Here is a 15,220-nt window from a genome sequence, read left to right as displayed (position 1 = left end):
TGCTCCATGCTTGTTTTACAGTAATTCATATATGTTTTGCTTACACTTCGATGCACTTTATATGATTTTCGGCACTAACCTTTTAACAAGATGCCACAGTGCCAGTTCCCTGTTTTCTGCTATTTTTGTATTTCAGAAAAGCGGTAGATGAAATATTCTCGGAATTGGACGAAATAAAAGCCGAAGTCAATATTTTACCGAAACGAAGACGAAGTACGGAGGGGGGACAAAGTGGCGCCACAGGGCGGCCAGACCACCCCATGGCGCAGCCTGGGTGTGGCCCCCCAGGCACCCCACCACTACAAGAAAAACCTTCCATAGAGACATTTTACTAGAGACACTTACTACTTTGCCTCTTTAAAAATCACATTGAGACACTTTGCATGTTGTAGTGGCACTTTTTGAGACACTTCGAAAATAGTCTCATATGTAGGGATGTTAGTTGAGACATTTTTGTAAGGGGTTGGAATTTTCATTCTATAGACAACTTATGAGACACTCCAAAGTATCACAAATAAGTTATCAAGAGGCAATCCGTGAGACACTTCGTTGTATGTCTTTAATTTTTATCTAGAGGCAATGTTTGAGGCATTTTGCTTGTTCTCTAGAGACACTTGTTCTTTATTTGGGTTATGGTGGGTAATACTAATTAGAAATTTGTTCCAAGTATCAACATATACTTGTGAAAGGGTGAGATGGTTAATGGAATAAGTCTTAATCACTAAGGTCATGAGTTCGAGTATTGCTTTTCACATGGTTTCTTTACATTTATTTACTCTAGAGACACAATATAATGCCTCTTTTATGTCTTCTAAAATGTAAAGACATTATTACTATTGTCTTTACCATGTAGAGACACCGCCCGTAGTGACAGTTTCGAGACAATATGGAAAATGCCTCTATAACTACGTAGGAGCAATTTAAGTGTCTCTACTGGACCAAAATAGTGTCTCTACATGCCAATTCTCTTGTTGTGCACCGACCTAAATCCTCCACCTATTTTTTCACGATCTCGAGAAAACTCTGGATACCCGAGCCTCCATCCACGGAAAGTTCTGGCGTGGCCGCCATTGTAGAACCCATCTCGGGGGGGTTCTGAAGCTCTTCTCGGGACCCTGCCGGAGGGGGAAATCATCGCCGGAGGCATCTACATCGCCATGCCCGCCTCCGAACTGATGCATGAGTAGTTCATCCCTGGACTATGGGTCGATAGCAGTATAGATCTTGTGAGCTGCCCTACATGATCAAAATCATCCTTATGTAATCCTACATGTTGTGTTTGCTGGGATTCGATGAATATTGTATACTATGTTGAGGTCAATTATATATTCATGTCATATGTTATTTGTGATCTTGCATGCTCTCGTTGCTAGTAGATACTCTGGCCAAGTAGATGCTTGTGACTCCAAGAGGAGGTATTTATGCTCGATAGTAGGTTCATGCCTTTAGTAATCTGAGAGAGTGACAGTAACTTTTAAGATTGTGGATGTGCTATTCCTACTAGGGAGAAAACAACAATGTTTTATCCAAGGGTAATTCTATTGTTTACTTTACACACATTGCTTAATGCGACAATCTGTTGCTTGCAACTTAATACTCAAAGGGGTTCGGACGATAACCGGAAGGTGGATTATTAGTCATAGACGCAGTTGGATTACGGTCTATGTATTATGTTGTAATGCCCAAACAAATCTCATAGTAATCATCTTGTCATGTATGATCGATATTCTATCAATTGTCCAGCCGTAATTTGTTCACCCAACATGCTATCTATCTTTATGGAGAGACACCTCTAGTGAACCGTGGACCCTGGTCCTTTCCTTTACACTGATAAATTCAACCACTGCAATCATGTTCTGTTTACTTACTTCAATTCATGTTCTCTTTAATTACTACAAACATCTCTTTCCACTCGATACGTTTAATCATTTGTGTTCAGCAAACCGGTGAGATTGACAACCTCGCTGTAAGTTGTGGCAAAATACATTGGTTGTGTTATGTGCAGGTTCCACGTTATTGCTGACGCCGGTAGTGCAACCTACCATTAGTCAGTCAGCAACACCTTCAGAAGTCACGCCTTTCTCCTACTGGTTGATTAAACCTTGGTTTCATACTGAGGGAAAACTTGCTGCTGTGCTCATCACACCTTCCTCTTGGGGTTTCTCAACCGCTTCCACAACAACGCTCAGCAAGATTGTTTTGCGCCATCATCGGAGCACCATCACCCTGACCTAGACTCCCTCCACTCGTATGTGCCCCTGTATCCTACTTCCAATCAACACCAACCCATGGCGGCCATCGTTCCCAAGGAGTCAAGGACGAGCACCTCAACCCACACCTCCTATGCTCGACCCTACGGTCGGCAGGGCGATGGAAAACTCTAGCAGTTGCTGCAAGACTAGATCCCCTCACCATATCCTCATTTGTCCTCCTCTAGGAAGGCCTGCTCGATGTACTATGTACGTGCCTACTGGTAGTTGTGCTCATTTATTTTCTTTTCGACTTTTTTTTGCATAGTTGGGCTCTTGGTTGCAAGGTTCATAGCTCGAGTAGACTTGGTAGAGATTAAGGGCTAAGATCGGAGAAGATCTCTTTTACCTTGGTCTCCCTGCCGGAGTGCATATAACAAATCATGTAGCTTGACCTGCATTATGCAAATCTGCTCGAGAAACTATTTCCTTCCGCAACATCTCATATGTTGTTAATTGCAGGGAGTGTATGCAAAACACAGATTTGCTACTCCCTCCCATCCAAAAGAAGAGTAGTCTAACACAATTACATTTTACCATTAAGCCCTTATAAATTCAGGAAAAGAAGCACACCGATATTCCTCCTTTCACCACCAAAATTCAAAAAAGCTTCAGCTCGCTGGCGTCCGCTCTTGCCCGCCTCCGTGTTGGAGAACCCGATGTGGATCGGTCTGCACCTCTGCCTAGCTGATCTATTTGCATCTCCGCGAGCAGCTAATAGCTGATCGATCAGCACCTCCGCGCAATAAATCCAACTGACCTCTTGGAAGTTGACCAATTTGTCACATGGAGATGAGGACCATTGTTGAGTTACAAAGTCGACTTATGGATATAAACAGTTATATTACAAATTTCTGGGAGGATTTAAACTCTTGTGTTAGCCTGCAAGATGTAGCCTTGTTGTGGTTGTTTGTACCACTCTTAGACAGTCTGTCTTGTACAAATTTTCCTCCTACTATAATAAATTGGCAGAGCTTCTAACTTTAACCGTCAATTTTTATTGCAAATTTCCACTTTTTTTTATTTTTGTAAGACATTTTAGCAAGCTAATGAATACGGAACATAGTGAGTACTTCTAGTGTATTTTTAAAATTTGTATCCGTATGAAATGTCCGCTTTTGTACATATCCCACCCTAGAATGTATTTAAATGGAAATTATGATATTTTTTATTCAAGAATCATAACATGTGACGTTCAAAGAAAACATGAATCTCAATGCATAAAAAATAGACCGACGTACAAGATTCGGATGCCCGTCACAAATTACACTCTATTAAAGAAGATCGTGAAAACATTATTTATCAGTACTAATTTACTAAAACTAAAGACAAAGTGACATGAAATCTAATCATCAGTGGTGAACTATTAATGACAAGCGACAAATAATTAGGCTATCAACGACAAGATACTAATGATAATTCATACGGAACGAAGTCAGACACAGGAACACTAGAATTGACGGCCTCATGTAGCCACATCACCGACACATTAGTCATGATGTTGTTGTATTGTTTATTGTTACCAGATATGCAGCACTGCTAACATAAGTAACATTTTTTTATCGCCACTAGAATGTCGCCGTTGTGCCCCGATTGCCAGATAAGAAACTACCAGAGTTGGCCGAAACTCGATTCTGGCATCGGCGCTGCATCCTACCCATGACGTATCTGGCGCCCGTTAGTGTTGTACATTACCAATGGATGTATATTGATGATGTCGGACACGTCTGTCACTGGTAAGCCTTTTTCCGGTATTGACAAGAGAAATTGGATCAACTTAATATGAAAAACCCCAAGTCCAGGGAGAGAACAACTCCCTTCTCAGGGTGAAGAGCGAAGTGGAGGCATTGGTGGAGGAGGAGAGGCCACCGGAGGCGATTTTGGCAGCAGCTCCCAATCTTCCTCCGGCGGCGATTTGCTGTCTCTCTCTTTTGATGTTTTGTATCTCCGCGTCGGTACACCGCAAAATAAAATCCGTGAAAGTATATGTATATATATATATATATATACATATATGGGATTTTTGGGAAAAACAAATCTGATGGCAATGTAATCAACGACATCTGAGCTTAGAGGCTCCAGATCCCCTGTATGGCGTGCCTATGGTGGGGGGAGGAGGCAGGCCACGCCATGGCTGGCTTCTAGGCCTTAACTCGAGTATTTTCTCCCCTTCAAGCTCTGTCCTTTATATGCAAAAAAGTGATGTGGCAGATATCCTAGCTCTGTTTGAGTTTGAGAAGGTCACTAAAGTTTAAAAATACACAAAACAACGTTTCATGTGCGACAAAGTTAAATCCCATAAATTAGTGAGCACTTTCTAGAAAATCCCCAAAATCAATATAAAACATGTTGGAAACATAATATACCATGCAAATATCATATAAAATCATACTAGTATCACCAAAGTTGATGGATACATTTTTTATGTATCATGCCTCCGAAGTAGGGTTTTCCGTCAATATATAGTGTTGGACATTGCATCTTGACCATGGGATCTAAACCCTTTTGATCCAAGGGTTCTAGGGAACCTCTAGAATCTTCATAGTGCTCCTCTCTTTCCCCACAAGTGCACAGAGTCGTGGCCTAGTTGAATCCATCATGTATGGCCAGAGTTGAAGTGTCACCAACTTTCGGAATCCTGAAACTGTTTCATTACCCTTTAGTAAAAAACGTGATTGTGTGAGCGTACGAACACCGATTGGGGCCTTCTTTATATCAAAATATTGGCCTTGAAATTCCCCACAACCTTCGTCATTAAACCTTGTCCATCTTGGTGCATTTGGCATCTTTAAAAATAATTCTGCATGGACAAATTTTTGGAAACTCCAAATTTCACCACAATGAGGGATTTCCTTCCATATTTACGTAGTTCTTACACAACAAAGTGTAAAAAAAGAAATTTTGCAATTTTGCAACTATTAATACAAGGTTAATCTCAATAAATATAATAAAACTGATTAACAATAGGGATTTTAACATAATAAAGACCTAAGTGCATAGATACATTTTATGTGCATCAATGACCACGCACTGCAACAACTTCGAGGCGGCGTGAGGTCGAAAATTCAAATATGGTGAACAGGTAAATTAGAGGTAAATGGGGGAATTCACTATAACTTTTTTATCACTGATATTTGAGAAAAATTTAGTGACTGCGTAATAACTTAATATATATAGAAAATGAATGTATAATTTTAGACATGCAAGTTTGGACTAAGTGAGGTCAAATATTTAGTGACTATTAGATGATCGTTACGAGTAAATTTTGAATAGTTGCGCATTAGCAAAAGTAGAGCTTCTTCTTCTATAGAATCGGATAAAATTAATCTAGAAGTGTCAGACCCAAGAGGTACAAATTGATCTGGATAAACTATTCTTGGAATAGGTATTTTACATGGATCTTTGCAGCAAAGACAGTCTATGTAGCGCCATTTATATGTGTTGTACAGTCCGGTTACACTCTTGATATGAGGCTGCTACTTTATTCGACAATCCTTGTAGCCAAGAACACCAAGCTTAGGGTCCGCGATTCCAAGAACCCATCGGATCATGTTCTTTCAACCATTTCAGTAATATCGACCGCACAGACGCATGGTTTAAGCATGCTCGGTACTACTACTGAGCAAGCAGTGTGAACCAGTTCCGATTTCTGCAGCTTTACATCACGCAGGCACCACACGACAGAAATCAAGTAATCTGGCAATCTGACATAATGTGCAGTACATGCTTCAGTCCAATGCAGGAGCCAGAAGGAAGGCACTGAAAACGGTGTGCCATTCCCCGATCGATCCTGCTGTGCAAGAATACAACAACATGCCTCTATGTACTCCGTTGTTCATCGCCACACCACGGAGGGAGAAAACTAATGCTCTCCAATCACATACACAGTAGTGACGTCCTCCATCACAGTTACACTAGAAAGCAATCTAACTATTTTCCAAATATATGAAGAAGAATATCTCCTGAATGTACATATACTAGCCTAGCTTCTGGCTGATGACGCCCTGGACGGAGCCGACGAGCGCGAAGGCGCTGACGAGGAGGCAGAGGGCGCTGAAGCCCTGGAGGACGACCCAGCGCGTGGACCAGCGGGGCACCTTCCGCTGGATGAAGTACATCTCGACGGGGAAGTAGATGGCGAGCGGCCAGAAGTTGAGCGCGCCGAGCAGCGCCAGCACCTCGTTGAAGTAGGGGACAAAGAGCGCCACGGCGGTGGTGCTCGCCACGTACAGCGTCCGGAAGCAGACGCGCAGGAGGTTCACCCGGAGCGGCGGCAGCAGCGGCAGCTTCAGGGTGTGGAAGTCGTTGACGAAGCCGCTCCCCGGGTACCGCTCCGCGAAGTACCTGTCCGCAAACTGGTAGATCGGCTGGCTGTACACCTGCATTTGATTCAGGTTTTAGCCAGTGTCATTGTTCTGCTTTCTAACGCTGGGGTATGCATTGTGTAACCACTCGGACTGAAGAAGCTTCAGGTTTTTTGGGAGGAGTACCTGGTAGCCACCCAGGAGGTGGATGATGATGCAGGCGTTGGCGAAGTCGATGAGCCAGTAGGGCTCGTAGAAACCGAAGCCGGTGAGGAGGTTGCCCGGCGCGTCGCTCCCGAAGGCGGCGTAGCCGAAGCAGCCGCAGCAGAGGTAGAAGAAGGTGGTGACCATGATCGAGATGATGGACGCCTTCTTCATCGTCTTGTTCTCGGCCGGTGGCGATTTCAAGGTGTCCTATGATGATATTGGCACACACAAGCAGACGGCAAGTGAAACAATTAAGATTCAGTTCGTGTATTTTCCAAGGACGGGGGTGGGTGGGCGTACCTGAATTTCAAGGAGGATCAAGGAGTACGGGTACGCGAACGCGATGTCGCCGATGGCCTGCGAGACGCGCCATACCTTGGCGACAGGGGTTTTCATAGGCACACCCGTTATGCTTCCTTTGATAACACCATTAGCTGACGAACAGGAACAAACGTGTGAGCTTAATTATGTGACCTCAAAGTGCATACTATGTCACTCTCAAGCCACACCGCGCTGCGCGCTATAATCCAAGTATACATGGCCTGGGACATGGTCTACTGTTGGTGTACCAGTGTATGACTGACAAGACTAGTTCTGTTCACTGGTCACACACGACATGACTTAAATTCAGTGAGTCTAGCTAAGAGCAGAAACCCAACAAATAAGGAGGACAGCATACGTACAGATGGTGTTGGCGAGGCCAAGCCCGAGGCCGATGAAGGCGTAGGAGAAGGACATGATGGCGGCGACGACGGAGAGCCATGCCATGTCGTGGAAGTCCGGTATGAAGGAGAGGAGGAGCTGCATGCCGCCGAACATGAGCATGTAGTAGCTGCCGTCGTAGGTGCACGGAGCCTGGTGCCCGCGCGCGTGGTAGCAGTTGGCCTTGAGAATCGCCCTGCAGCATGCAAGATGACCGAATTAGAAAAGGAAGGCAGGATCATCTTCATCCAAGGAGTCACATGATACTTGGTCGATCTGGCGCTTCACTGCAGCTAAAGAATGGCCGGCGCGGGGCGGCGACTACCTCATGCTAGTGGCGGTGGTGATGGTGTAGGCGACGCCGCAGCCGTAGAGGCTGAGGAACTGCAGCGAGCCGCACGCCCAGGTGTACTTCTTGCCTGAGGACGTTATCACAGCACAGTGAAGCGATGATGTACATAGATACAACGCCGATCAAATCACAGTACCAGAGCAGCACAAGCAGAGTACGTAGCAGCTCAACCATGCCGATGGAATTGCTGATACGTAGGTTTCTAGTACGATAGTATACCGAGGTAGAAGCGGACGGCGTCCATGTAGGAGCGGTTCCTGGGCCCCTTCTCGGCGTCCTGGGAGCGGTAGCAGTCGGAGAGGAGGGAGGCGGAGACGTAGGTGACGACCGCGAAGCATATCAGGGCCGCCGGGCCTGCCACCCACCCCAGCTGCGCCACGCTCCACGCCAGAGACAACACCCCGGACCCGATCACCGCCGTGATGATGTGCGCCGCGCACGTCCACGCCGTCCCTGCGCGCGAGTCGACCCGTCGGCGACAGCACCAGCAACAACGTTGAGGAAACGAAACAACAACGGTGTGTCGAGCCCCCCACGGGGCGCGCAAGACTGGACTCAGAGCGCGTACCGGTGCGTGGCGGGCGGCCATCGTCGTCGTCGCAGCGGCCGTCGACCACCTCGAGGGAGTGGTGCACCGCCATTGCCACCAGCACAGAGCTAACTCGTGCCCAAGATTGGCCGCTTTCGAGGATCACAGGAGTGGCGGGGGCAGGCGCGATTTAAGGCCTATACGGCGGCACACGACCGGGGTCTGTAATAAGAGGAGAGGATAGCTGCCGCGGGCCCCGCGGCGACGTCTTTCTCCGTCGGTTTTGACTGTTTGGTTTGCCCGGCGCGGGTGGGTCGGCCGGAGACGACGACTACGAGAGGTAACACCGCCGTACCCATGTGTTGCTGCGCGCGCGTGAATCTCTCGAGTTTTTGGCTGTTGCCATCGCGGTTTCGTCCGCTTCTTGTCAACTTTTTCCCGGGGGCGGGAAGCGCGGCCGGGTACACGCCCCCCTTCCCTCACGCTGAGGCCTTGTTTACTTCTAGAGTATTTATGGGGATGGGAGGGAATTATTTCGTATCCCGGAAAATCCCCACTAGTCTGTTTACTTCTCCGATTTTGAACGGCATAATTCCGAGATATCCCCTCCCATCCCCTCTCATCCCCATATTTTTTGCCTAAATCAAAAACTCTCCATCATACTAGTGTATTTTTGGGGAGGGGTATTTGAGGGGATTGGGTGAACACCAAATCCCCTCCCATCCCCATACCTATTGGGAAGAAAAATACGAGAGAAGTAAACAAGGCCTGAATTAGTGAGGCTGGACCGCAGGAGATCGCTGGTCAGCTGAGGGAGAAGAATATTTGTGAATCTCAAAAGAGTTTATCTTCTATCTTTATATGGTAGAACAAACATGCGGCGAAAATGTGGATGCCGGTACGACTAACTTAAAGTCGGGATCTTGACGGGTGCCTTTGATCACGTTTGGATTTGAAGATAAACAGTGGATTTTGTTTGTAAGAGCATCTCCAGCCGAAGCCGAAGCCGAAGCCGAAGGAGTAAACTGATTTCCAATCCCAAAAAACTACCACCGCCTCCAAAAACCGTGCTCCAGCAAATCCTCAAAATGGTTCCAAATTCGTTTTTGGGAGGGAAAAACTCTCCCAAGTCCCTACATATATTCATTGTTTTATCGCCCCAAAAAGGCTAAAAGCCAAATCGAAGAATTCACTCCGTGGTGACCGCCGCGCACGAGCCCTATCGGCGGCAGGGAAAGGCATACTTAATGTTGGTCAGCCGCCCATATCCTCAGTTGTCGTGGCCGCGAGAAACGTGCGAGTAGCCAGCCACTAGGGTAGCGAAGTGGTCTTGCTCTCGAAGCACGAGTTTCTGGCAAAGCGGTCGTGCCCAAGCGTCGATGCTGGCCCATGGGCTAGACGATACGAGTTGCGTCTATCCATGAATGCGGCCTCCTCCACGCACAAGGGCGGTGATGGAAAGGGATAGCTGACGGTGCCGAGCGCTGGCACACGGTAACACGGAGGCCTCCGCTTGCGATGGTCTCCTCAGATTCGTCGGAGGGAGAGGGATGGGACAAGAAGACGAAAAGATTGAGAGAGAGAATGTGAGAGGAGGCAAACTGGGGCAGAAGACTTACATGTGGAGCCACCTCTCACTCAGACGGAGAGAAAGGGAGAGAATGAGAGCAGAGAGAGGTGGCAAAACTGGAAACATACTTCCGCCTTCTGCTTAAGCCGAGGAATTGCTGGTGGGTAGTTGGAATGTAGGATCCTTGACCGGAAAACTACGCGAGTTAGTGGATGATGCGATCAGGAGACGTGTAAATACTTTTTGCGTGCATGAGATTATATGGGCAGGTCAAAAGGCGAGGTAAGTTGAGAATAACAATTTTAAGCTTTGGTATTCGGTGGTCGATCGGCACTAAGAACGATGTAGGCGTCCTCATAAAAAAGACCCTATGGAGTAGTGGACGTTCGGAGACAGGGGATATGATTATCCTAGTCAAGCTAGTTGTTGGGAATCTTGTCCGGAACGTTACTAGTGCCTTATACCCCACAAGTTGGGCTTGACGTGAGCGCTAAGAAGCAGTTTGTGGAGGACTTGGAGAACGTGTGTCGATAAGCAATAAGCTTTTTATTGGAGAAGATATCAATGGACATGTGTGTACAACTAACATAGGGTTTGAGGGTGTGCATGGAGGTTTCGGGTATGGCGACAGAAACCAGGAGGGTAAAGGCATGTACTATCGGAGAAGATATCAATGGACATGCGTGTACACTAACATATGGTTTGAGGTGTGCATGGAGGCTTCGGGTATGTCGACAGAAACCAGGAGGGTAAAGGCATGTATTATCGGAGAAGATATCAATGGACATGTGTGTACAACTAACATATGCTTAGAGGTGTTCATGGAGGCTTCGAGTATGGCGACAGAAACCAGGAGGGTATGGCGACAGAAACCAGGAGAGTAGAGGCTTTTTGTCGGAGAAGATATCAATGGACATGTGTGTACAACAAACATGAGGTTTGAGGGTGTGCATGAAGGCTTCCCTAGACTCTGGGCTTGCCTAGCACTTATTGGTAGATAGCACCTTATTTAGGAAGAGGCAATATCACTTAGTGACAATTAGTAGTGCCCAATACTCTAGCCAGATTGACTTTATCCTTAATAGAAGAATGGATAGGAGAGCTTGTCTGGATTGCAAGGTGATCTTCGAAAGTGTGTTGTGGTGCAACATCAGCTTGTGGTGGCCGATTTTCGCTTTCACGCTCGTGTGACACGGCACAAATGCGCCGAAATCACAAGAACAAAGAGGTGGAAGCTCAAAGGCGAAGCTCAACAGACCTTTAGGAAGAGGATGATCACGGTAATACCATGGGACGAAGAGGGAGGTGCAGATAGCATGTGGTTGAATATGGCAACTTCCATTCGAAGGTAGCTAGGGAGGTTCTTTGAGTGACAAAGGGTAAGATGCATGAAGCTAAGGACACATGGTGGTCGAACATGGATGTCCAAAATGACATTAAGTAGAAGAAGCAATGTTACAAGAGTTGCACCATGATAGAAGCACAAGGAACATTGTGAAGTACAAAGAGGCAAATAAAAATGCAAGTGTGAGTGAAGCAAGGGCTGGGCCTATGACGATCTATATGAAATACCAGGAACAAAGGAGGGCGAGAATGGTATGTACAAGATGGAAAAAATTCGCCAGAGGGTGATACGTTGCAACGCATCTATAATTTTTGATGCTCCATGCTTGTTTTACACCAATTTATATATGTTTTGCTTACACTTTGTTGTACTTTTATACATTTTCCGGCACTAACCTATTAATAAGCTGCCACAGTACCAGTTCCCTGTTTTCTGCTGTTTTGTATTTCAGAAAAGTTGTACAGGAAATATTCTCGGAATTGGATGAACAAAAGTTGAAGTCAATATTTTTCCGTAACGAAGACAGAGTCCAGAGGGGGGTCGAAGAGGCGCCACAGGGCGGCCAGACCACCCCATGGCGCGGGCAAGGGTGGGCCCGAGCCTAGGGGTGGTGTGCCGCCCCAGACGGCCACCGACCTCGCCCTTCCGCCTATTTATTCACGATCTCGGGAAAAACCTAAAGACCCGAGCCTCCATCCACGAAAAGTTCCGTCGCAGCTGCCATCACAGACCCTAGCTCGGGAGGGTTCTGAAGCTCTTCCCGGCACCCTGCCGGAGGGGGAGATCATCAACGGAGGCCTCTACATCGTCATGTCCGCCTCCGAAGTGATGCATGAGTAGTTCATCACTTGGACTATATATGGGTCCATAGCAGTAGCTAGATGGTTGTCTTCTCCGATTTGTGCCTCATGTTTAGATCTTGTGAGCTACCTATCATGATCAAGATCATCTTTATGTAATGCTACATGTTGTGTTTGCTGGGATCCGATGAATATTGAATACTATGTTAAGATCGATTATATACTTGTCATATGTTATTTGGAGTCTTGCATGCTCTCCGTTGCTAGTAGTTGCTCTGGCCAAGTAAATGGTTGTGACTCTAAAAGGGAGTATTTATGCTCGATAGTAGGTTCATGCCTCTAGTTTTCTGGAAGAGTGACAATAACTTCTAAGATTGTAGATGTGTTGTTGCTACTAGGGAGAAACCAACAATGTTTTATCCAATGGTAATTCTATTGTTTACTTTACACACATTTCTTAATGCGATAATCTGTTGCATGCAACTTAATACTGGAAGGGGTTCGGACGATAACCGGAAGGTGGATTATTAGTCATAGACACAGTTGGATTGCGATCTATGTATTATGTTGGAATGCCGAAACGAAACTCATAGTAATCATCTTGTCATGTATGGTCTTTATTCTGTCAATTTCCCAGCTTTAGTTTGTTCACCTAGCATGTTAGTTATCTTTATGGAGAGACACATCTAGTGAACTGTGGACCCCAGTCATTTCTTTTACACTGATACAATTATCATGTTCTATTTACTTACTGCAAACATTATTCTCTTTAATTCACTGCAAACATCTCTCTCCACACTATACATTTAATCCTTTGTGTTTAGCAAAACCGGTGAGATTGACAACCTCACTATAAGTTGGGGCAAAGTATTTTGTTTGTGTTGTGTACAGGTTCCACATTGTTGCTGACGCCGGTAGTGCGCCATGCCAATAGTCAGCCAGCAACACCTTCAGAAGTCACGTCTTTCTCCTACTGGTCGATTAAACCTTGGTTTCTTACTCAGGGAAAAATTGATGTTGGGGTCATCATACCTTCCTCTTGGGGTTCCCCAACAGTGTGCAATCTGCGCTCATCAGAGGGAGATGAGGGACCTCAACCAAGTTAAATGCATCAAGGACGAGGCAAATCGAATTCTAGTGAAAGATGAAGAGATCAAGAATATATGGAGGAAGTACTTCGATGGATTATTCAGCGATAGTAATGGGACCAATATGACTGAGCTGGATGACTCCTTTGATGCACCAATAGACGTTTCATGCGGAGGATCCAAGAGCTTGAGGTTAAGGATGCCTTGAAAAGGATGAAAGGAGGAAAGGCCATGGTTCATGATGATGTCCAAATTGAGGTGTGGAGAAACCTTGGAGACATGGCAATAGTATGTCTAACTAGTATATTCAACCATATTTTTTGGTCAAACAAGATGCTCGAAGAGTGGAGAAAGAACATTATTAGTACATATCTTCAAGAATAGAGGAGATAAAGTTATATTAATTACCGATGAATCAAACTTATGAGCCATACTATGAAACTTTGGGAGAGTCATTGAGCATCGCTTGAGGATAGTGACAAATGTCACTAAAAATAATTTTGATTTTATGCACAGAAGATCGACTAGAAAGGCAATTTTCTTACTTCGCCAACTTATGGAGAGATATAGGGAGTAGAAGGAGGACCTACATATGGTCTTCATGGATTTGGAGAAGGCATATGACAAAATATCAACGACGGTCATGTGGTCGGCGCAGGAGAAACACAAAGTTCCAACAAAGTACATTGCCCCTCACAAGAGATATGTACGATAATGTTGTGACAAGTGTTCGCGCAGATGATAGTGATATCGATACCTTTCTAATCACGATAGGACTACATCAAGTGTTAGCCATGAACCCATACATGTTTTCCTTGGTGAATTCTCGCTGGATGAGGTCACAAGGGGTATACAAAGAGATATTCATTAGTGTATGCACTTTGTTGATGATGGTGTGCTAGTAGATGAGACCAGGGTTGGCGTAATAGTTGGACCAGGACCGATTACTTGCGATGCAACTTTAGTGGTGTTAGATGCGAAGACAAAAGTTGTTAGTTTACAAGGACAAACAATGCCTAAGAGGGACACCTTCTGGTACTTGGGATCAATGTTGCAAAGCAATAGCGATATCGATAAGGATGTTTGCCACAAGATCGAGGCGGGATGGATAAAGTGGCAACAAGTATCTGGCATCCTATGTGAGAAGAAGGTCTCACGAAAGATAAAAGTTAAGCACTGTAGGGCGGCAATCAGATCGTTGATGCTATACGATGCACAATGTTGTCCCACTAAAAGACAACACATCCAACATATGAGTGTTGCGGAGATGTGCATGCTACACTGGATGTGTAGCCATACAAGAAAGGACCGGATCAGGAAAAGCTAGTCCAACACTGACTAAGGTGGTTTAGTCATATCCAACGAAGCCGTCCAAAATCATCAGTTAACAATGGAATTTTCAAAAGTATGTAAAATACAAAGAGAGGTAGAGGATGACCAAGTTTAACATGGGTGGAGGCGGTAAAAAGAGAAGTAAGGGATTAGAATATCCCAAAAAAAATAGCTCTTGATAGGACCAGATAGAAATCAACGATCAATGTGTCGGAATCATAGTTTACTAGTTTTCTTTTTCTCGTTCTGTTGGGTTTTATGTCTAGCATGCCGCGACGCAACTTGCTTGGAAAAAAAGGATTTGATTTTGTACTTGTTGGTGAAGCTAAGGAAAAAACATGCTCCCAATATTTTCTTTCCCCTCTCCCAAAACATGTTTTGGGGTCAATTTTTTTCTCTTGAGCATGATGTGAGGTCATGCCACTTTTTTGACACTAAAGGCAAGTGGGCTGGCAATGCCCATGGAGATGATTGAGCCATTGGATCTACCGAGCCTAGTACCATGTTAGAACATTGAAGGACTGCAAGTACCAATTCCCATTGGAGCTGGTTGGGCCATTGATTGATCCTACCGAGCGTAGGACCATAGTATAGAACATGGAATGACGTTTCGGCCTGGGATTGGATGGCCGACCAACTTGGCAACAGCAACTGCTTGCCCATCCCCCAATCGTTTTTTATCTTTGTCTCCACGCTCGATAGGAAACCTGTCAATTATTCACTGGGTATGACCAAGGAAATA

The 15,220-nt window shown here is 45.4% G+C and overlaps 1 protein-coding gene across 2 annotated transcripts in view; it reads right to left on the bottom strand.

Annotated features, from left to right (window-relative positions):
- Positions 1-5,932: 5,932 nt before the first annotated feature.
- The window catches only part of LOC124675120 (probable amino acid permease 7), a 19,441-nt gene continuing 10,153 nt past the window's right edge, over positions 5,933-15,220 (bottom strand). Inside the window, exons 1-7 of one of the 2 annotated variants that reach the window (XM_047211190.1) lie at positions 8,383-8,509; positions 8,034-8,267; positions 7,788-7,881; positions 7,444-7,658; positions 7,061-7,194; positions 6,740-6,967; positions 5,933-6,628 (exon numbers count right to left, since the gene is read on the bottom strand). In XM_047211190.1, the coding sequence (XP_047067146.1) occupies positions 6,227-6,628; positions 6,740-6,967; positions 7,061-7,194; positions 7,444-7,658; positions 7,788-7,881; positions 8,034-8,267; positions 8,383-8,455 (1,380 nt within the window). In that variant the 5' untranslated portion in view covers positions 8,456-8,509 and the 3' untranslated portion in view covers positions 5,933-6,226. Of the gene's footprint in view, positions 6,629-6,739; positions 6,968-7,060; positions 7,195-7,443; positions 7,659-7,787; positions 7,882-8,033; positions 8,268-8,382; positions 8,510-15,220 lie in introns of those variants that run through there. The other variant, XM_047211189.1, reaches the window with a different exon arrangement.

This window comes from Lolium rigidum, chromosome 7 (assembly GCF_022539505.1).
Source record: "Lolium rigidum isolate FL_2022 chromosome 7, APGP_CSIRO_Lrig_0.1, whole genome shotgun sequence".
Taxonomy (NCBI): Eukaryota; Viridiplantae; Streptophyta; class Magnoliopsida; order Poales; family Poaceae; genus Lolium; species Lolium rigidum.
Note: the sequence above shows the minus strand (reverse complement) of the source record. Positions and strands in the feature narration are given on the sequence as shown.